The sequence below is a fragment of the Misgurnus anguillicaudatus genome, chromosome 19 (assembly GCF_027580225.2).
Source record: "Misgurnus anguillicaudatus chromosome 19, ASM2758022v2, whole genome shotgun sequence".
Classification (NCBI taxonomy): Eukaryota; Metazoa; Chordata; class Actinopteri; order Cypriniformes; family Cobitidae; genus Misgurnus; species Misgurnus anguillicaudatus.
The window spans coordinates 19,682,601-19,706,740 of NC_073355.2; the positions used below are offsets into that span (position 1 = coordinate 19,682,601).

Genomic DNA, 24,140 nt, shown 5'->3' on the forward strand with positions numbered 1-24,140 from the left:
AAGCCAGTCACATGATGCATGCGAGGACTCCAAAAAGAGACCATAATGGATTACACTTCTTTCACTTACAGTAGTAGTCCCGCTGCTTCAATGAAGATTTAAACTTTCTGACCCAATAACACATCTTTGTACTTAATATTTTAACCAAAAAAGACGAAAATTTACACTTTTACTTAAAAACTAGTGCTGGGCAAAGATTAATCGCGATTAATCGCATACAAAATAAAAGTGATATTTTTGCATAATATATGTGTGTGTAATTATTATGTATATTTAACCACACACACATACATTCATTTCAGATTTTTTTTATTTATACATCAATTGTATTAATTTATATTAGGGATGCATAACGATTAATCGCGACCAATCCACAGCAGAAGAAAAGCCCTTGTTTCCATCATATATGTTTGTGAACTGTGTATAATAATTATGTATATGTATAATTTTAAGAAAAATATATATTTATATATTAAGTATTTATATTTATATATAATATAAATTATACATAAATATACAAATGTATATACACATGTAAACATTTCTTAAAAATATACATGCATGTGTGTGCATTTATCTATGCAAAGTTATTATACACAGTTTACACACATATATGATGGAAACAAAAACGTTTATTCTGCTATAGACAGTTTCAATGGAAGCACGTGATACACGTCAGGATCCGAACCTTACTTCCGGTTTCGTTTTTTTAATGCTCTGACTAGTTGCTAAACTGATCTCTTGAACAAATGCCTCGTCGAAAATAAGAAATGTTTTGGTTTCCTAGGTAATCTATGTGTTTTTTTTTGCTTGTTATATAAATAAACTACGTTTAAAGAACTTTGTTGTTTTTTATTCTTAGCGGAGTTTACCGGAAGCTACGTGCAGCCGCTTGTTTATGTTGTTACTGCTGAAACGGTCTATAGATTAATCGCGATTAATCGTTATGCATCCCTAATTTATATATAATATAGAATATTAAAAAAATATATATATATATATACTAATAATTACACACACAGATATATTATGCAAAAAATCACTTACACTTTGTATCCGATTAATCTTTGCCCAGCACTATAAAACACATCGAAATCTTGTGCCATATAGACGAACACTGTAAGTGCATTAGTTTTTGTCTTAACTAAATTAAGAAACTAAATAAATTGTAAGCTCAGCTGTGGTAAACAACAGCATACCAGATGTTGTCTGTCTTGTACTGAACCCAGAACTGTCTTGTCATATAACAACCGGATTTACATGAACAACAGCTTCTGTTATAAAGTAAAGTTGAACACAGCATTACGAAATAGCAAAAATGATCATCACAAAACAGTGGCACTGATATATTTAAAAACAGGTCAGTGCAAGCTGTTTTTATTTGAGACCGCTCAAACATGCATTTTAGTCTGAGACTAGTCTTAAAGGCGGGGTGTGTGATTTTTGAAAAAACACTTTGGAAAAGGGAGTTGTCCGACTACCAAAACACACTTGTAGCCAATCAGCAGTAAGGGGCTTGTCTATGTCTAATAACCGACATCGTTGCCTGGGGTTGTGTATGTGTGGGGCGGGTCATCATGCACCCCGCCTTTAAGTCTTGTCTGGGAAACTGCACCTATAACAGTTAAATGGCTAGAATATCATAAAGAATCATGTTGTCTAATCTAGATTACTATCTAAAAAAATAACAGAGGATTTATTAAATAATACTTAGAAAGTGATTCTGAATACTTTAGTTCATATATGCATGTAACTAGATCGGCAGCTTTATGTCTCACAGAGGATGAAGAGGATCGACCAGTATGTTACTACATCACAGTAGTGTATACTTTTAGTAAATACGACTTAGTTCATACTGTAAGTGCAGTTTGTATACTTCAAGTCAAAAGAAGTCTTTAAAGGCAGTAAGTGTAGCTCTAGATTTAGATACTTTCATAGATGTAAACACTGACATTTAGACAGTACTTTATGGCAGCAGGTTAACACCACACCTATAAAAATCGACTGTCTGGAAGGTGCTAGCAACCAAAAACATTCTTCATAAAAATATAAAAATACATTTTAATACAATAGTACTAGAACATACCCATCTATGATTAATTGACAGGGATACAAAGGCACATGGTGGGCAAACCCGTACGTGTAAAACACGCTTGGGCTTTTACAAACGTCACCTGGATATTTTTATTTGACTGGCCCCGGATGCATACAAGTACCTCCAGATGGCGTAATAGTGTACGCCGGCCCCTACTGCTACAAAGACGTGCCAGATGGCATGAGCGAATGGAATGAGGCCGTCACTCTTGAAGAAGACAATGCCCAGGCAGTAGAAGACTCCGCCCACTGACAGCTCGAACACGCCCTCTCTGTTAGGCTAAAACAAACGTGGGTATACAGTTTAAAAGGGTGACTGACCATTGATAATTTAGTCAAGGATAATTCTATAAAATTGTCAAGGTTTGGTGTCAACGTGTTTCCATCATAAATGCCTTATGTCTATATAATTTTATGTTTTTAATAAAAAAAATTGATCATTTGATGATTTAATCAGAAAAGTAAACAGAAATTATTTTTGATCACTTATCTTGTTTTATAATAATTTAGCACAATTAACACAATAGGTGATAAGTCACTCGTACCATTGACAGAAGTACAAGGGCAGGAACAGTTCCCATGGCAGTGTAGCACAGTAAGTCTAATATTTTGTTCCTGAAACAAAACACAGACATTTTAATAAACAGATGCACAAAGATATTCTGTGATATTCTGTGAAAGTGTTTGCCTACTTTTCATGATAAAAGAAGACGTAGGCAGAGCCAGCACAAGCCATGATCCACACCAACCAGCGCATGTGAACAGCCCAGGGTCCTAACTCTCTCAGGTTCAGCCTACACATACAATACAACACAAATGCACAATTATCCCTGTGAAGCTTTAAAACGCTCCTGGCAGACACAAACATCATACGCACTTACCAGGGTGCGTATGAAGCGGCTATGAAGAAATATATCACCATTCTGTCACACATGTGGAATCGCTGCTCCACCTTCCTGTTATAGCAAGAAAGAAAGAAATCTACTATTTGTGTCAATCGTAATGTGATCTTTAATAATAAATGCACCACCTCAAGCAAAAGTGTCACACTGAAATAGTACTATTTAAATGTAGAGCATCTCTGTACCATCTTCTTCCTACCTGAATATGTATTTTGTAGCTATTTTAAAGGGACAGTTCACCAAAATTCTGTAATCATTAAAGGATTAGTCTATTTTTTTTATCAAAATAATTTACTCAGCACCACGTCATGCAAAATGCTGATGTCTTTCTTTGGTCAGTCATGCTCAGAAGTAATGTATCTCATTTTAATGGACCCTAATGGACCCCAACACTTAACAGTTTTAATGCAGTTTAAATAGCAGTTTTAAAGGACTCTAAACGATCCCAAACGAGGCATAAGGGTCTTATCTAGCAAAACAAGAAAAAATGCACTTTAAACCACAACTTCTCACCTTCCTCCGGCTGTGCGACGCACCAGCGCGACCGCACGTAATTGCGTAATGACATGAAAATGTCACGCGTTACATATATGAAACGCACATTTGCGGACCATTTTAAACACAAAGACATTAATTAATATCATTCAACATACAACAAAGTCTGGTCTTGTAAACTTGTAAACACTGGGGCGTAGTTTCACATACGTCATCTGTGACCTCTTGACGTGATAAGGTATTATGTGAGGTCACGCTGGCTCAGGGCCGGTTTTTGCTATGGGCAATGTGGGCGAACGCCCAGGGCGCAATCTATGTGAGGGCGCACGAGCGCACTCAAAAAAAAAAAAAAAAATCCAAGCGTTTTTTTTAGACAAACGCTCATTTCCATCTCAAGTTAGTGCTAAGAGTCATACACAGGTTGTGTGCGTGTCAGAAGAGGCACGGGAGAAAGGGGCGGGGAAACAGCTTGCGACTGCAAAACGCTCGCTCGCCTTAAGGGGGGCGAGTGAGGGATAGACTGATCCCAGACCAGAGGCCATACAACACAAACTGCTGCGTCTGCTTCCAAAATCATTTTATTTTTCATTCCTAAAATTAACATAGACCCATATACCTACGAACATGTTATCAATTGGATTTTGTAAGAAAAAAAATCTGTAGAGTCAGTCATCTACGTGACTCACGTCACGTGACACCGGTTGATTGACGGGCGAACGGACGTTGTTGTTGGCAAAATGTAATGCAAAGTTAATGATGTCGAGTCTTCATCATCATGGATCAAATTAAAAGACCAAAGAAGCCATAAGTTGCCCAGATCAGAAAAATAAGAAAAGAAGATGAGGAAAAATGGGCAAAAGATAAAGGTATGCCGATTCCTACGAGCTAATGTTATTTATATTAGCCTCGCTCTCTTGCTAATATGTTGCTACCACAGAACACGACTGTTTTTTTGTTTTGTTTTAGTTTTGCTGAACTAGCAACTATTAGAATTGAGGCACCATGTCATGCAACTAAATTCACCCATATGCAACACACAGTCTAGTTTGTGTTTGCAACACAACAAGTGCAAACTCACACAGACCTCCTGACTGTGTCATTTTTTTATTGCTATACGCTATATGTGAACTTAAATAACTTCTAATATAAATTGACATGCCATTTTGTAAGCTACACAGTGATATAGCTTTTAAAATAATTTGTAGTGTATGCTTAGCATTTGTTAACATCCTATAAACTAATAAAATGTGTGTTATGGTCATTTTAATTGGGTAACTGATGCATGTGTGATGTAAGTGTATCTAACTTACATATTGGATCTTAATTGTAAATTCAGGGGCATTTCTGAAATATTTTGAAGTTAGAGCACCCACTGGCAAAAATGAGGAGTCAGATACTTCAACAGCAGCCACAGACATGGTTGTGGAGTCTGATGAGGAGTGTGTGTGTGTGTTTATATACTGTATTACATTTATTTATCTTGTTTTTCTCTGTTCTTGTTACCTTTTTGTATTTAAGATTATATATAATAAAATAATACATGTTGGTGGCGGGATTTGGGGGTAATTCTTTTTTTTCTGGGGGCGGCCAAGGGATGGTTCGCCCAGGGCGTAAATCTAGACAGGACCGCCACTGCGCTGGCTCGTCAACGGAACGGAGGAATACGAGAAGTTGTGGTTTAAAAGTGCATATTTTTTTATTTTTCTTGCCGAAAATGAAAATGGTTTCGCTAGATAAGACCCTTATGCCTCGTTTGGGATCATTTAGAGTCATTTAAAACTGCAACTCTAAACTGCACCAAAACTGTTAAGTATTGGGGTCCACCAAAGTCCATTAAAATAAGAAAAATCATGGAATGATTTCCTCGAAAAACATAATTTCTTCTCGACTGAACAAAGAAAGACATCAACATTTGGAAGATGTGGTGGTGAGTAAATTATCTGGATTTTTTTTTTAATGAAAGATATTTTTAAATATGTCAACAACCAAACAGATCTGGGGCACAATTCACCTCCATAGTATTTATTTTTCCCCACTATGGAAGTCAATGGTGTCCCAGATCTGCTTGGTTACAAACATTCTCCAAAACATCTTCCTTTGTTTCAGCAGAACAAAGAAATGTATATAAGTTTGGAAAAACTCAAGGGTGAGTTAATGATTACTAAATTTACATTTTTTTCTGTGAACTATCCCTTTTAATATTTAACCGCTTATAAATAATGCCTTGCACGTTTGTCTTTGTTCAGGGGTGACTGACTTTGCGGGGGCATAACGTAGCAGAACCTGATCATACATACAATGAAAAGAACTGAACATGAACCGACAGGCCCATGTGATTGCATCGAGATTCATCAGAATGTGTGAATGTGTAGAAGACATCCCACATGCCATCGAGTATGACAGGTGGAATCTATTTTATATATGGGTCATTCTACAAAAAAGGTGGAAATGCTTGTCCCTTGCTTTTGCAGACCCCTTAATCATTTCATTTGACCCAATAATCCCATAATGATATATATTTAATAAATATAGACTGTCCTTAACATGATGAAAGAGTTTATTTATGTAATTTTCTTTTTTTCCTTTTTTAAACTTTTTTTTAAATGTCTGGTCCCTTGATCATACATGGAAGTTGAACTGTGAACTTATTATTTAAAACCATGTTTTTTATAAAACAAATCTAATTTACATTTAACCCTGTATGAATTTACTACAACACTGAAATGGTAAAAAATACACTATTACTATGAATAATATCAAATAAATATTTGTCCCCCAAATTTATGTCATTGGTGTTACCCTATACAAAGCACTTTAATTTTGAAACAATGCATCAGCTCTTTGAAGTTTTTTCTTGGGGCAAGAGGTCAGTGAAAGAAGTGCAGTGGAGGAAGGCAAAATGTTTGTGAGATGTCTTACCTTATTCTTCTAAAATATCATGATATATCTAAGAATTTTGATATAAGGTTTTTTGGATGTCATCAGTGTTACTCTTTTTTATAGCTGGGAGTGTTAAGATCTTTACATAAAAATACATTATACTGAATAAGTATGTGATTGTTACGTCTCTGAGGAAATAGCACATGGCTAATGGCAGCCATTTTGTTAAAATGTTTTTTTTCTGTAAATTGTCATTAGTGTTACCATCATTAGTGTTACCATCATTGGTGTTACCGTCTTCTCTAATGAGTACTTCCTAAGCACTATTCCTTTAACTGACCAACATAAAAGCATAAAAACAAAACAAGATGGAAAAATGTTTAAGTTTATAAGTTTTATCATATTCATTATCTATTATTATATTCTCATTTTGTCAGGTATTGAAGATACAACGTCATGGATTCTTTATTAAAATGTATTAAAAATTAAGCTCCCCGTTTTGCGGATTCATAGATTTGACAAGTTAAAGGTGCAGTGTGTAATTTTTAGAAGGATCTTTTGACAGAAATGCAAAACAATATACAAACCTATATTATCAGGGGTGAATAAAGACCTTTCATAATGAACCGTTATGTTTTTATTACCTTAGATCGAGACATTTTTATCTACATACACGGAGGGTCCCCCTACATGGAAGTCGCCATTTTGTCCCGCCATGTTTCTACAGAAGCTCATAATGGACAAACTTTTTTATTAAATTGTCTCCAGTGATGAAATGTTTGTCCTGTGTTGGCTACCGTAGCTTCTCTATGCGTTTCAAAAGCAAGGGGTGAGCAGTGGACTGAGCCGTTGGTTGCAATTTTCAACCTCACCACTAGATGCCGCTAAAATGTACACACTGCACCTTTAATTAATGCTATTATAGAAGTTTTGGGTGTTTTGAAAGAAGTTCATTTAAAGGTGCAGTGTGTAAATTGGCATCTAGTGGTGAGGTTAGGAATTGCAACCAATGGCTCAGTTAACTGCTCACCCATCGCATTTAAAACGCATAGAGAAGCTACGGTAGCCGCCACCAGACAAATATCTCATCTTTGGAGACAGCTTTGTAAAAAAAAGTTTGTCCGTTAAGGGCTTCTGTAGAAACATGGCGGCACAAAATGGCGACTTCCATGTTAGGGGACCTTCGGTATGTAGATAAAAATGTCTCATTCTAAGGTAATAAAAACATAAGGGTTCATTATAAAAGGTCTTTATACACCACTGATTATATAATTTTGTATATTATTTTGCATTTCTGTCAAGAGATCCTTCTAAAAATTACACACTACACCTTTAAGCAGATTTCCATCACCCGAATTCCACCTTTTCTGTAGAATGACCCATATCTTTTTATTAAATGTGTTGACTGGCAGTTTCCTCCTAAAGGGACACTTCACTTTTTTGTAAAAATATGCTCCCTTTCCAGCACCCCTAGAGTTAAAAATTTGATTTTTACTGTTTTCGAATCCATTCAACACATCTCCTGGTCTGGCGGTACCACATTTAGCATAGCTTAGCATAATCCATTGAATCTGATTAGACCATTACAGTAGCATTGCGCTCAAAAATAACCAAAGAGTTTGGATATTTTTCCTATTTAAAACTTGACTCTTCTGTAGTTACATCGTGTACTAAAACCATCTTAGTACACGATGTAACTACAGAAGAGTCAAGTTTTAAATATGAAAAATATCCAAACTCTTTGGGTTTTTTTAAGTGCGATGCTAATGGTCTAATCAGATTCATTGGATTATGCTAAGCTATGCTAACAGTGGTACCGCCAGACCCGAAGATCAGCTGGATTTCAAAACTGTAAAAATCAAATTTTAGCTCTAGGGGGCTGGAAAATGAGCATATTGTCAAAAATTGTCCCTTTAAATAAAATGTGCAAGTATATCTAGTAAGTCCTATGAGAAGCGTAATTTATTTGAACAGGTTTAAGACCACGCTAATTGGGCCATATAAAAACAATAAGGTTTCATTCATGTGGTTAACGTGAACTCTAACAATGAACAAAACATCTACAGCACTGCATCTTACATTACTGTTTTCTCAGTCGCTTCATATCAGAATTGAAATTCTCAAAACAATCTGTTCAATCTTCATATCACTGTGTCACTTGTGCACATCAAAAAAATCAGTTTCTGATTTCTTTGAAGAAGTTGCAAATGCTTTGGTACATCCATGCAATTGATTATGTACAATTCATTGACATTATCAATTGCTTATGTCATGTTGATCAAAATGTATTATAATGGGTCTCTGTTGAATAGTCTCACCCCCCACAACATTTAGGCATTAGTTCATATTATAAGTCTTTACATGCAAAATGGTTGAACAAGTTGGCATATTATGTTAAGCATATTTCTATTAGACTTTTTTCTAAATCTGTCCTCAATTGGTAAATTGCTCCCAGGTGATTTTCTCTAACAGACAAGAAACGTCAGGAGGTGTAGGAAGACTGCACTGTAATTCCCACACCAATGCATGTACAGTTTTCCCTAAGGAGATTTTGCTATGTTCACATTTCTATTTTTCCCCTTTGTGCTATGCAGTGTCTTTTCCTTTCTGCACTGCAATGAAATGGTCTATCAATAAATTACAGTACAAACAGTAAAAGTGTAAATGTGAATATTGTCCAGTCTTTTGCAATCTAACTCCCACATAACTTACACTATAGGGTGTAACCTATAATTTACAATAATTGTCATGTAAACTTTAGCCATAGTTTACATCAAAACATCCCTCCAGAGTAAACTATTATGTTGATAACATGACTAAGTAATTTGACTGTCTAATCTGTACACAATGACACAATGACTTGTCATTCTGATGGCACTGACATGTTCATTAACACAGATATTTACTTTTGAAAGATGAGCTAAGGATTTGGAGTAAGAGACTGCAGGCTTTTGCAGGAAATCCCTGGGGTTTCGCTATTTGTACGAATTGTATGAGAAATGCACTTACTGTTTTGCAAATGTCGAGGATGATTTGAGAAATGTAGTAAAGCGACTGAGAAAATCTGTAATTTTATTAATACATAATCGAACATTTTAACTGAGACTTTATTGTGAAGTGTTGGCTGTACAGTCCATACAGTGTCGGTACAGCTCAAAGTAAATTTAACCCTGCAGAAACTGGTCTTCATGTGGGTTGAGTCATCACAGGTGACGACAATAAATGATCAGACATCTGTATGCCAGCAGATGACACATGACTACTCTTTGTTTGCAGTAAATTCAGGGTATTATTTCAGGTGTTATTTGTGCTTGTTGTTAAATTGTTCTGTTGACATTTAAAAAATTAAACTCACAATATAACAGCATTATAAACACACAATCCTCTGACAAACTCACCTGAGGTGACTCTTCTTCCAGGTTACAGTATGAAACATGGTAGACATAATAAAGAGTCCAGACAGACCTGTACCATACATCCATGCGGAGATGGTCTCCCACTGGTCATCAGACAGGGAGTATAGCATTGAGCTTCCCAGAATACTGGGAATGATCCAAAACTGAATAGAAGACAACAAGCAATATGATTCATGTGTTTCATGTCCATGTAAACAGCTATACCAACTCCCACATCTTTCATCTGTCCATTAAATTTTAATGAAATTGCATCATGTGCATCAAGGGCACTTATTATACAAAATACACTTTTACAAGGTGTTTGGAACTGAAAAAATATATTCACCCCTTTTTTTAATCCCTATTAAACCAAAGTAGTCGCATTACACATGCTGTTTTGATTCTCTTAGCAATGTGATGTCACACTGATAAAGCCCCGCCTATGGCCACTACCTGGCAGTCTTGTATTTCCATAGTTTCTGCCTTCAGTGAGTTGGACGCTGTCTGCTATTTTTCTGTGATTTTTTTTGCAAAATCAGATCTATTTTAACCATTGCATCTCTTTTGGTGACCCTACAGTCACATTAGCTACAAAAGTGAGCGACACGCACTTGCTTGATGGGCGTTCCTTGGCTAGTATCTAAAAGCGGTATCAAAAGTCACTTTAGAGGTATTGTTAAGTTACAAGAACAGTGTTTTTGGATTTAAAAGTATTTATTTCCAATATATGAGATAAAATGCCAAATGTATCAGATACTTTTGATATTGTCTGACTATCCAGGGCCCAGGTCAGGAAACAGACAGATCGGCTTACCCATCAGTCTGTTAGCTGCCTTGACATGTCAAGATCACATATATCCCAGCACATAGAGCCTTTTTTAATAGAGTACCAACACATCTCGACTGTGTCTGTTCCTCGAACAAATAAATACAGAGCACCGTTTACCTCGTCTCGTACAAATCTTATTAACATAAAATTAGAACACAATACATTAACAGATGAAACTCAAATGTTAAAATTCGGCCTTCTTAACATTAGATCGCTTACCAATAAAGAACCAATTATCAATGAAATAATTACTGACCAAAACTTAGATGCACTCTGTTTAACAGAAACCTGGCTTAAAGCAGATGATTTAAACGAATCCACCCCACAAGACTATTATTATAAACATGTTCCTCGTCTAAAAGGGAGAGGGGGTGGTGTAGCTACAATATACAATAAAATATTCAAAGTAAACCATAAATCCAACCTAAAATTTAATTCGTTTGAAATAATACTGTTAAATATGGAAATTAGGGCTGCAACAACGAATCGATTAAATCGATAAAAATCGATTACTAAAAGTGTTGGCAACGAATTTCATTATCGATTCGTCGTGTCGCGTGACGCAGAGACGTTTAATTTTAAAAAAAGAAAAAAAACCCACTTCAGTTAAGCGCGGAGCGGAGTGAACACACTCGTGCTGCGTCCCAAACAGCCTATTTCTATACTATATAGTAGGCAAAGAGTATGAGAAGTAGTGCTTTTCGCCTACTATATAGTATGGAAGTATGCGGTTTGGGACGCAGCGTCGGTCTCTCTCGCGCACTGGTGCTTGCAGAGTTCGGCGGCTCATAGACAGGGCGGAGAAAAGACAGGGCGGCGGGAAAAAGATGGGAAAAAAAAACAGCAAAGGTAGAGGAAAACCACATGTCAGTGTTTTACTCATCCCAAACGTAAGCGCGTCACCTGGAAGTTAGCCGGCAAAGAGGTAAACAAACAAAGACGACACGCTTATGCTTTATGGAGCGACGACAGCGGGTAAAAAAGTTTCTAGAACGAATAAAAAACTCCAATGACAAACTCCACTGATATTAAACAATGAAATAAAACTTTGAGAGGGAGTTGTATGAACGCTTTTCCCCGTCATGGACCTGTACGTAAAATCATCGTGCCATCACTCTCCTGCTGCTCTTTCCTGCGCGCTCCAGCTCATGCCGACTGCCAAGCAAGTAGACGCGCGTGCCCGGCCCAACATTCAGTAAGTGCCGCCTTTTGTTACATAAACATCGTCTTACATTTTTTAAAGCGAAGTAATAAATGGTGTATTTGCATTTTACAACTTTTGTACCTTTATTTCTAAGAGTGTACTCATTTACTATCTTTTTGATCCCATCAAGAGAGGCTTCTTGATGGGAAATGCATCATAAAAAGTCTATATATTTGGCAGATGTAAAGCATACATGTGTATTTTTTGTGTTAGTCCATTTTTATTTTATTTTATTATTATTGTAACAGCTCAGGTATGTTCAAGGAGCAACATGTTTGTGTAATTTCTAAAGATTTTTGTTCTGTTTTGAATAAGGGGTTGTAAATGAATGCTTTTCTTGTTTTTTGTTTTTTTATCCGATTCATCGATTAATCGAAAAAATAATCGACAGATTAATCGATTATTAAAATAATCGTTAGTTGCAGCCCTAATGGAAATAACTGATCGCAACAACAAACGGCTTTTGTTCATTTTAGCTACCATATATAGGCCTCCGGGCCACCACACAGATTTTCTTAAAGAAATAGCAGACTTCCTATCTGAGCTTACAGTCACTGTAGATAAAGCGCTTATCGTTGGTGATTTTAATATCCATGTGGATAATCCAAAAGATGCATTAGGACGTGCGTTTATGGATGTTCTAAATTCTCTCGGCATTAAACAAAACGTGTCAGGGCCCACGCATACTCTCACACACTAGACTTAATTCTGTCACTCGGACTCAATATTAATTACATCGAAATATCACCCCAGAGCGATGCAGTTTCAGACCATTGCCTTGTGTCATACACTGTACTTCTAGATAGGACCGCTCAGTCTACAACATGCTACAGATTAGCTAGAACAATAATTTCCACCACACTGTAAACCCAAACAGTATAATGTGCTCATTTAAAATGAGTGAACTGAACTCAAAACTGTGAAAAAGTGTATTGGACTTAAAATTTTTATGTGTTTTCAACAAGTTCGCCATTTTAAGTTCCACAAACTCAAATAAAATGAGTCAAAGAACTCAAAAAATTTATTTATTACTTCCAAACGGAGTAATTTCAATACCACTGCCTCACTGTACTAAACACTGCAAATAATTACAAACTTTTGGTAGTTGTGATGAGTTCAAATTGCCAGGTAAGCTAAGAAAGAGTCTGGCACTGCAAATTTACTTCAGTTTAAAGTTAAATCAACACGATTGGTTGAGGAGGTTCCCAGCATGCTTTGCATGAGCCTGCAATACGAGAGCATTTTTTGAAATTAAGTGCTATTTAATGTGATTTTTAGTAACGAGAGAGACTCAGTAGTGTTAAACATTTATTTATGTTGGAGATTTAGAAGAGTTTGCTATTTTTTAGTTTTGTGGTTACCATTGTTCAGAAGTGTAGTGCCTGTGCTTAGGATGTAGGTCGGATATATGTTGGTTTATCATATAAACTATGACTGTGTGAAAGTCTGCACTGAGTTCAGTCTCAATATACTTTCACTTCACTTGTCTTAAATTTTCATGAGTCACATGATCTGTTTCTGTGACTTGTGAACAAAATGTATTGGTAAAAAGAGGTTTTAAGTACGGTATACAAAAAATATATATGGTAAAACAGTCCTTATAATAAACAGTAGTTTTATGTATATTGTACTTAAAGATTTAATAAAACGAAGCATAAACTTTTAAATTTGGGTTAACTGAAATTTTTTAAGTTATATTTACTTAAAATTTTTGATGTTGGTTTACTTAAAAAAATTTATGTAATCAGTTTCAACAAAATTTTTGAGTACTCTGAACTTGTCGGGTTTTACAGTGCACTAAAGATAGCTTTATTAGCACTCTTCCAGACCTGTCTCAAATGAAACATGTAGCAGATAACCGTGAAGATCTAGATATTATAATAGAAAACCTGAACAACGTCTGCTCTAGCACGTTGGATGCCGTTGCTCCCATTTGAAAAAAGAGAATCAAAGAAAAACCGCCAGCTCCATGGTATGACCATCATACTGCAGCCCTTAAAAAAGAAGCTAGAAAAATGGAAGAAACTGCCGAAGCACAAAGTTAGAGGTATGGCGTTCAGCATGGAAAGAGAGTGTTCAACACTACAGACAGGCTATAAAAACCGCCAGATCTACCCATCTCAGTACGCTTATTAAAGAAAATCATAACAACCCTCGTGTCCTATTTAGCACAGTTGCGAAACTGACTAGAAACAAAGAACAAACAGAAACCAATAGTAAACTCCAACACAATAGTGATGACTTCATGAACTTCTTTACTAACAAAATTATGTTTATTAGGGAAAACATAGAAACTACGCAAGCAGCCACCACTCTACCCAATAGTACATTTTCCACTAGATTACCAAACAAACATTTTGAGTCATTTAATCCTACTACAATAGAAGAGCTCTCTAAACTAGTAACGTCATCCAAATCATCGTCCTGTATACCAGACCCCGTTCCCACAAAATTACTAAAAGAGGTATTTCATGTAGTGTCAGACACGGTACTTAATATCTTTAACTCATCTCTAGAGGATACGTTCCAACAGCTTTCAAACTAGCAGTTATTAGACCGCTCATTAAAAAACAAACCTTGACCAGGGAGATCTTAATAACTTTAGACCAATCTCAAATCTACCTTTTCTTTCTAAAATATTAGAAAAAGTAGTGGCAAGCCAGATACGCACATTCGTAGAAAATAATAATACATATGAAAAGTTCCAATCAGGATTCAGGCCCCACCATAGCACAGAGACAGCGCTGCTACAAATGACCTCCTATTAACATCCGATCATGGTGAAATCTCAATCCTTATATTACTAGACCTTAGTGCAGCCTTTGATACAATAGATCACACAATCTTACTCAATAGACTAGAAAACTATGTTGGCATCAGTGGTCAGGCGTTAGCCTGGTTCAGATCGTATCTAACCAATCGATATCACTTTGTTTATGTAAATGAGGAAGAGTCATATCACTCCCCCGTTAAATACGGCGTACCTCAGGGATCAGTTCTAGGCCCTATCCTATTCTCGTTATATATGTTACCTCTAGGAGACATTATCAGGAAACATAACATAAGTTTTCACTGCTATGCGGATGATACCCAGCTTTACATCTCGTCGCATCCTAGTGAAACCCACCAGTTTTCTAAGCTAACAGACTGCATTAGTGATATTAGGGACTGGATGGCACATAACTTTCTTATGCTTAACTCCAATAAGACTGAGATACTTATTATTGAACCAAATTGCTACAAACATAGTATGTCAGATTACAAGTTGTCCATAGATGGCTGCACGGTGCTGCCATCTTCCACGGTTAAGAATTTAGGCGTAATGTTCGACAGCAATCTATCTTTCGATAGTCATATCGCCAACGTCTGCCGCACAGCATTATTCCATCTTAGAAATATCTCAAAAATACGCCATATGCTGTCTGCATCAGACGCAGAAAAGCTTATCCATGCTTTTATGACCTCTAGAATAGACTATTGTAACTCATTACTCGGGGGATGCCATGCAAATCAGGTAAACAAGCTACAGCTGGTTCAAAACGCTGCCGCAAGAGTGCTTACTCGATCTAAAAAGTATGATCACATCAGTCCAATTCTGGCATCTTTACACTGGCTACCAGTTAAATATCGCATACAATTTAAAATATTACTAATCACCTACAAAGCCTTAAATGGCCTAGCGCCCTCGTATATTAAAGAACTACTATCAGAATACAATCCATCACGTAAACTGCGCTCACAAAATTCTGGTCACTTAATTATCCCTAGAATATAAAAAGTGTCTAAAGGTGGTAGATCCTTTTCCTACTTAGCCCCTAAGCTCTGGAATGATTTACCAAATAATGTTCGAGTATCAGACACAGCCGATCAATTTAAATCTAAACTTAAGACATTCTTCTTTAACAAAGCATTCACATAGAATGTCCAGTAAATGTACTTTTCCCGCAGTAGTTAGTTTGTCTAGAACAAAGCACTCACATACCTCATATGGGTAATATACTATTGCCACAATAGTTAGCCTGTCTGGAACCGAGCTGACTTGAACCACTATAATGTTTGACACTTGCATTACATGCGAACGGCCCCTACTCTAAAGCCCTTTTCACACAGAAATTCCATAAAATACACATAAAATGCATCCTGGATTTTTCCGGAATAGTTAGAGTTTTTTTTCGTTCACACTGCCAAGATTACACGGCATCTGATGGTCCCGGAAAGACACGTGACATGTTGAAAGTCCCGCCCTCTCTTCTACGCAGCGTCTGAAGTTTTATATTATTGCATATTATATATTATTTCTCTCTCCAGAAACAACTCGCGTGCATTTTTGTTTATGATAAGACTACAAAGGAGCGCGTGAACACACAGTTCTATGCTGGTGAATGATCTCAGCTTCAGAGTGGATATTTGACGAGCTCCCTGATTTCTGCTTTGATACAGTTTTCAGACATTTCTCATCGTGATTGTTTATATGCATTTAAAACCCGCATTTTGAGAAGCTGGACAATATATCTCGTTGGAATGACATGCGGGTATTTTCGTTTATTATAGCTCAAATGAGCACGTGACGCGATATTTCTTTTATGCTGCTGAATGATCTCCTTTTCAACGCAGTAAGTAACGAGCTAACTTACCTGATATCTGCTTCAGTCCAGTTTGCTGACATTTCTCGTAGTGAATGTTGTAAATCCCTCATTTTAAAGAGTTGAACCAACTTCATGTTGCCATGACACGCGCGTCCTCACTACAGCACGTGCGTCATTGTTTATGCGTCTCATATATCATTTCCTGATAACTGCTTCAATCTAGTTTGCAACATTTCTCGTGGTGAATGTTTATATGCATGTTATCTGTCGTTGTAAGGAGCTGAACCATAACTTGTGTTGTGATGATGACGCGCGCGTCCTCACTTCGACACGCCCTTTACGGCATTCTTGTTCACACAGAGGGTTACCCGCGTATCTTACTAGGTCCTCTTTCCGGCAACGATCCCAGAAGATAAACGGAACGAGTTTTTGTTCACACAGACGCTTGTCTGGCAATTTTACGGGTATTTTCTGGGACCAGAGGTCTGTGTGAATGGGGCTTAATAGAATTCTGTTTTTCTCTCCCTGTCTCGTCCTTAACCACGAGGACAATGAGACAAACAGACCCAGTTCCTGTTGCTGTGAAGATCATCGCACCACTGATCCACTGGCTGTCCTTCAACGTGATGACCAGCCGATGCCCGACCAACGACCACCGGCTAAACCAGTTTAATTCGCTTACCCGCCTCCTACCCCTACCGTATGTATATATATATAAATATATATTAATTCCTCCCAAGGGTTTTTGTCCTTCTAGGAGTTTTTCCCATTGGGTTTTTTCCTAGGGGTTTTTTCGTCCCAGGGAGAGTCAGCCAACTTTGGCTTAACTTAGCACTTTACTGTATACGTTACATTATTAATACGCTCGCTTGTACGGTTTAACCGCTTTCTCTACTTCTTATATTATCTATTGATTTTCTGTGTTTTCCTCTACATCTTCTCATGTAAAGCTGCTTTGCAACAATTAACACTTGTGAAAAGAGCTATATAAATAAAATTGAATTGAATTGAATTTAATATACAGAAATACGCATTTTCCGCCATCTTGAATTATTTTCTCCGACTCAACCACAGACCTACGTCACGCTGCCCCTTCACTCCGATTAGCAGGCGCTCTGTCGCATCGCTCAGCATTTGCATAAAATAGCCTGCTTGTCTATTTTGCCCCCACCTTGCTCGCGCAGTGGCGAGCTCGTCGCTTGTCGCTGGCAAATGGCCACTCTCATTGAATATGAATGGTAGCCTGTCGCTCTGTCTCTTGTAGCTAATGTGACTGGGGGGTGAGGGAGCGAAGAGCGATAGCTCATTTGCATTTAAAGCTACATACACAAAACAAATAGAGGCATTTTGGACATGCTGTAATAAATGATCTGTGGGGTATTTTGAGCTAATACTTCAAAGACACATTCTGGACACACCTGAGACTTATCTTACATATTGTAAAAATGGGCATAATATGTGCCCTTTAATTTACATGTTGCCTATATAACTCGGACAGATTGTCCTGTGTGTCCAATCTAATCTTCTTAACATATCTCGAAAAACCTTAGTGATTTTCTACATGAATCGTTTACAGCAACTCTAGCATAAACAGTTAGCGGTATTTGTACAATGTCTAACAAAACACCTTAATTATTGTTCATGCACTTAAATCCATATACGTGACATAGACATCAATAAATTAGGTGCAGTTCCAAAGACCAACACTGATCAACAGCATGTGTTTTATTTTAGCTGTTGACGTAGCCAGCTGGTTTATGAACTTTCAACCAGATATAGAGATATATGAACAATTTTCTAACCAAATAAAATGTTTCTTTCATTTTTGTCAGCTTATGCTATTGACTAGCACAGAACAACATGTCGGTTTATGCTGGTGTTTAGCCAAGCATACCCATGTGCACCAAAAGATGGAGGGGTCAAAGAGGATTTGATGTTGTTTAGCAAATGTCTCGTGGCGCAGCTCATGAGCTGGGCATGCCAGATGTGTGCCTCTGAGAGGTGCGGATTAGAGATGTTTTTCAAACAACATTACAGCACCAAGGCCATAACAGTCAACCCATTCACAGCTCACAATATACAGAAATAAAGATAAAAAAGGACAGCACAGACTTAAGCAAATGACAATTTGGAAAAAGGCATAAAATGACGATAACATCATATTCCTGATATATTTATTTATATTTAGATAAATATACTAATACTGTTGTATCACTTTCTCTTAACTGAATGGTATACATTTTTTGCCAATGTATCACAAGCACCATTACTTCGCACATACTTTGTTGTGAAAATTATTAAAACTGTGTTTTCTTTGTGACCTGTTAAATCCTTTTGTGTAATAAAAATGCCATGAAAATCTTTCTGCCAAAAAATCTCCAAAGCCACAAGTTACTGTTCTGCTCAATACAGACAACCTCATGTTTCTGTTCTCTTCATACTTAAATCTTGAATGACATTTTTTTTAAGTTGCACTACAATACTAATTTTACTGCTCTGGGGTCTCATTTATAAAGCGTGCGTACGCACAAAACGCGGCCAGAAACGTGCGTACGCCAGTTCCCACGCAAAAGTTGTGATCTATAAAAAACAAACTTGACGGGAGAATGGGCTGGCAGGGTGGGATCGGAGGAAGATTCATACACACTGCAGGTGATCTGTGATTTATAAAACAAAGCACTGTTCCCTTTATAAGTCTTAATATTTTTTGCTGTTTGCCATTTTTGCCTTTTGTGCGTACGTAGACTTTTAGTAAGGATCCTATGCACAAATGAGCCCCCAGGCCAGGTGTGTAACACATCGACAACACATCAAATTTGTTTGTGATAAAAGACTTACTCCATGGGTGGCACAGTTGGCCGCATGCTCATACTCAGTTGGCTGGTATCTCTTACTGGAGGGGACACGATTGTTCATAAACCTGAAAAAATTCAAAATTTAGTGCTTGATTTCTGAGTAGTGATAGACCGATATATCGGCCGGCCGATATATCGGGCAGTTACTTGCGAGTTTTATGTGTATCTGCATCGGCCGATACATGGCTGCCGTGTTCGCCGTTTTTTTTTTTGCCATTATATACAGACAGATTGCTGAAAGCCGCAAGCGATTGCAGGTCATGTGACTAAAAACAACCAACCTTTCCATGCCAACATCGAAAGCTCGGCCTAACAGCTGATCATAGCTGAACAAAGCAGGTTTTATCTCTATGGGACAGTTTCCCGAACAGGAATTAGACTAGTCCTAGACTAAAATAAATGTAAGAACTGTCCAAACTAATAACATCTCTTTTTAACAACATGTCATTTTTTAAACGTAATTTTTATGATGTAAATTGAGTGAGCAAAAGCAGTATCGGCTCAAAATATCGGCGCAAGAAAATCGGCAGCATGTATCGGTCATCGGCTAAGGCTGATGAAACAAAAAACGGCATCGGCACTGAAAAATCTATATCGGTCGATCCTTATTTCTGAGAATAAGTTGGATCTTTAATTGTTCTAGATTCAACTTTATGAATTATCTTCATTTTTAAAATCCAATACATTCATTTGGATGATATTTGGTTACTTTTAATCAACTTAACCTTTTTTAAATGCTTTAAAGAAACAAGCCGGCTTTTTGTGACTCACTCCGCCCAAGTAGCAGTGCTTCGCCTTCTGAGAATATAGTTCCCAGTATGTATACGGTTAAAAGATGGCTGTGTTTCATATGACCTTGTTATTTGTACACGCTGTGACTATACAAATCACAACATATAAATAGGAAAATGTTGTCTTTTTTGTCACTTATTGGGAGCAGCATGCTAGCTGGAACCATTTACTTCCAGTCTTTGTGCTAAGCTAGGTGGGTGCGTCTGCGTCAGACAGAGTTACGAGATGCACAGAGATGAAAAGGGTATGTTTGGACTTATCGAACTTTGGGGGATACGTTAAAAAAGCTAAAGTCCTAAAAAGTCAGCGTGTTCCTTTAAAGATAAACTAAACATTACAATATTTCTCTTTAATGCCAATAGCAGCAAGTATACAACACCACTGGAAAAATAAATTACAAATAAAATGACTTTAAAGGGATAGTTCACCCAAAAAATGAAAGTTCTGTCAATAGTTACTCACCCTCATGTTAGTCTAAACCTTTATGAGTTTCTTTATTCTGTTGAACACAAATGAAGATATTTTGATAAATGATGGTAAGCACACAGTTGACGCTACCCACTGACTTCCATAGTAGGAAAAACAAATGGGGACCGTGACCGCCAACTGTGTAGTTACCATTATTTATCAAAATTTCTTTTTTGCCAATACCACACTCTGCATCCAACATCAGAGATTTATATGTTATTCTCTTATTGAAAGTTTAAAGAAACTTGACACAAAGGCAATGCTTACATGAGACATAACTGAGAGCTTACGTAAGTCTACTGTGCTAAATAAGAGCAAAGAGCAACCGTTGAACCATAACAATTTACTTCAGATTAAGCTATACAAACAGCTAGAAGATTTTTTTCTAATAGGTAAAAAAGAAAGTGAAAACAGTGTTAGACTGTAACTTAACTCTGAACAATGGATCACATCATCCAGCGAATACAAAAACAGCATAAAATGCTTTGAGGTTCATAAGGGCTGTCATTTTGAATCACCCCAAGAATAAGATATGCATTTACACCACATTTTTTCTGTTTTATGGTTTTTTAGCATTTGTATGTACCTAATGACAAAGCTAATCCCCTTCAATATTAGGCCTTTTCTGCTACTTAGATTGAGCCGCTGATGTATTGAATGATGATGTCATAGTCTCCATGCCAACCTGAGGCTTAGGATTTTCTTTTTTTTTCTTTCCCGAACACTCTTTATCAGAGTGATTTAATTAATGTGCATGAGGACACAGAGAAGCGGGGTAGACTGCTAACCAGTGCAGATGAATCACTAAAGGGCCCTGCAAATCCTTGCTTTGCCTCGTGATTACATTTCTTGATTGTAATTTCTAGCTGTAACCAACCTGTTGTCTTCTTGCGGTTTATCAGTGATGCGATTCGCCTCCTAAAAATCACGGTTACATAAATGAATTGCCATGCTTTGATCTGTTATGAAACACACTTTCATAACACTCTTATGTTGTATTTTTAATTCACTAAATACTTTATTTAGGTAAAACAAATGTTATTTTAATTGCGCTGATCGTTACTGCTTTGTTAAACTATAATAAATATTCAATAAGTTGTCAAAGCACTTTTTTCCAATATTTATTTTTTGTGTGTTTCTGCTTGGCCTTTGTTCATGGCACAATTAGACACATTTTATGGCTTATGGTTTTGTAAGTTTGTTAAACATTTTCAAATCAATTGTCATTATATTCCTGCGGTTATATATGATTTGCAATGCCCCCCTCCACGTGCACAAGAAGACTCAGAACATGACTGGGTTATGGTTTTGATTGCGCTGGGTTTGATTAAACATAATACAGTGACAAAATGTAATCCTTGAATGCACTGTATCTAAATGTAAAGGAGTACATCGCTGTAAAAAACGCCGACATGATCTGCAGCATATCACAATATAAAAATGCCACAATGAAAATGTTCTGAATGTGACAGCGTCTCTCCAGCAAGATCATACAGAGTGCTGGTGTTAAGTTTCTGGTAAAATGTCCTCTTAAAAAACTTGGTTCAGTCAAGGTACTTACTCATGTATTATTAGATAACACAGCAAGTGAATTGTTTATATGAATGTACAACTCTTCCATGTTGTATAGCCACATATTTCATTTCAGCATCTATATCTTCTGTGAGCACAAATATTGGCTGACTGACTTGCTATTGAATGTGCTAAACACACGTGAGACAAGCCAGAACATCCCGTCCGAAACTTATAAAAGGCTCTCAATCCAAACAGGCATTCAGATAGCTACAATGCAGGATCTTGTATCTAAAAGATCCAAAAGAGGATCCAAACCAAAAAGCACATAAGAGGCTGTTCATTTGACAGTACTTGACAAAAGAGAAGTGTGAGGATTAAATGAAAGTGTCAGGTTGGGTTTATGACTACTTGAGATTTATATTAAGCTAAAACACTTCCACTAAAATCTTAATCATTTAACTACTCTTATTATATGTGTGCATGTTTGTTTTATGATGCATTATTTGTGAATAACAGAGTTTTGTATTATGCCCACGATATTAGGACATGACATAAAACAATAAATGAAAATGCTGAAAGTGAAACTGTAAGGAGATAACATTTGTCCATGTCAGCCCAAGATATATCTATTGGGGTCAAGCCCACCTAGTTAACATCCTATGTACTAGGGGCAAAGATCTCAAAAAGCAAATACTAAGCTGGTTCACTCTTTGCCAGATATGTGAACTGACTGACATTAAATTTATCACACAACACTGTTAACACATCTGTACATTTTACAGGCAAAGTATGTGACAATACAGTACATAGTACACATTATAATAAATAATTACTTATTTATTATACTTTATAATAAAATAATGAGTGTTTTTCCCTATATATCTATATACATCAAATAAAGAAAATGCTTACAATATATGGTTTTCAACATTCCCTCATTCCATTTCAAGGATGCGCTTATGGGGTACTAAATACTTAAAAATGCTTAATAACTTCAGAAAAGCAAATAATTTTGACTCATTTCTTGGCCCGCAACTATATTATGAAAACAATAATCTATTCTATGATGAATATATGTAATTTACCTGCTGAACTTCGTCCTCCTAAAATCCATACTGCACATATTTGAACATGTTTACTCCGGATGGACAGACAGAACACAAACTTCGGATGTTTCTGTGTCCCAAACTCAATGCCCCCCTTCACGCGCACGAGAAGACTCGGCGATGCTCAGTCGCAGCACGTGAGCAAAACTACGAGATGCGCTCGCGACGGTGATAGTTTTTGCATTTATAAGCACGACCTTTCTCTCTCAAAGGAATGTTGTGCATGTAACCGCTGTGTTGAATCCTCACTCCGCCCCTTTTGCTTCCTTCCAAGTGAACTTCAAAAGCCTTCTCGGCAACCGAACAGCAATTTTTCTCCATCGTTTGACATGTACCGGATGTCTAGTTTTGGAGACATTTAAACACAGAAATAATACTCTAGGATCAGAACACTTTTATCTAAACCATTTGACACAATTTCTAAAATATGGGAATGTTTTGGATTTAATATCGGACGTATAACATATGCAAACTGGTCGCATAACATGGTACACAAAACTATTCATACTGTACTGTAAGTGAACTGCTGTAGTAATAGACATTTTACCATCTGCGGTGAGAACTCCAAAGCACACGAAGCCCTCTGCTGATTCAAAAAGTTTACTACAGCAAAATATCCATCTCATTAATCGCGATTAAATATTTTGTTTGGCCTTGCAATATTAACTGCAATATTAAGAAGCTAAAGTTCAGCATAATGGTCCATTGTCTCTCCCACAATAGAATGTACAGACATGCATTAGTAATGATCGTCTGAATGACTTTGCAATGCAAGCACTATAATAGCATTTTAAATTATTTAATACGCTGCTAATTCGGTCATAATGGCTTAAGCGTGTATTTTGGTTTTGCAACACTCATTTCATACAAATTGCATCGGTGCTCGCAATATACTGTGTATCACTACGTAGGCATTGTTCAGAAAAAAACCATTCTGGTCACGTATTCTTTTCCGCCGCAAAACATACAATCCTTTTAGGACTTTTCAAACAGGCACTGCGCAAATCCATCAGCGTATG

General features: G+C 36.8%; 1 protein-coding gene across 1 annotated transcript; it reads right to left on the reverse strand.

The window, feature by feature from the left end:
- Nucleotides 1–1,160: 1,160 nt before the first annotated feature.
- mmd2a (monocyte to macrophage differentiation-associated 2a) lies at nucleotides 1,161–23,476 on the reverse strand. The gene is made up of 7 exons (XM_055191093.2): nucleotides 23,101–23,476; nucleotides 19,224–19,305; nucleotides 9,770–9,930; nucleotides 2,976–3,050; nucleotides 2,787–2,888; nucleotides 2,640–2,709; nucleotides 1,161–2,374 (listed from the first exon to the last, which is right to left on the reverse strand). The coding sequence occupies exons 1-7, from the start codon at nucleotides 23,136–23,138 to the stop codon at nucleotides 2,171–2,173; spliced, it is 732 nt and encodes a 243-aa protein (XP_055047068.1). The 5' UTR covers nucleotides 23,139–23,476; the 3' UTR covers nucleotides 1,161–2,170.
- Between the last annotated feature and the right edge of the window lie 664 nt (nucleotides 23,477–24,140).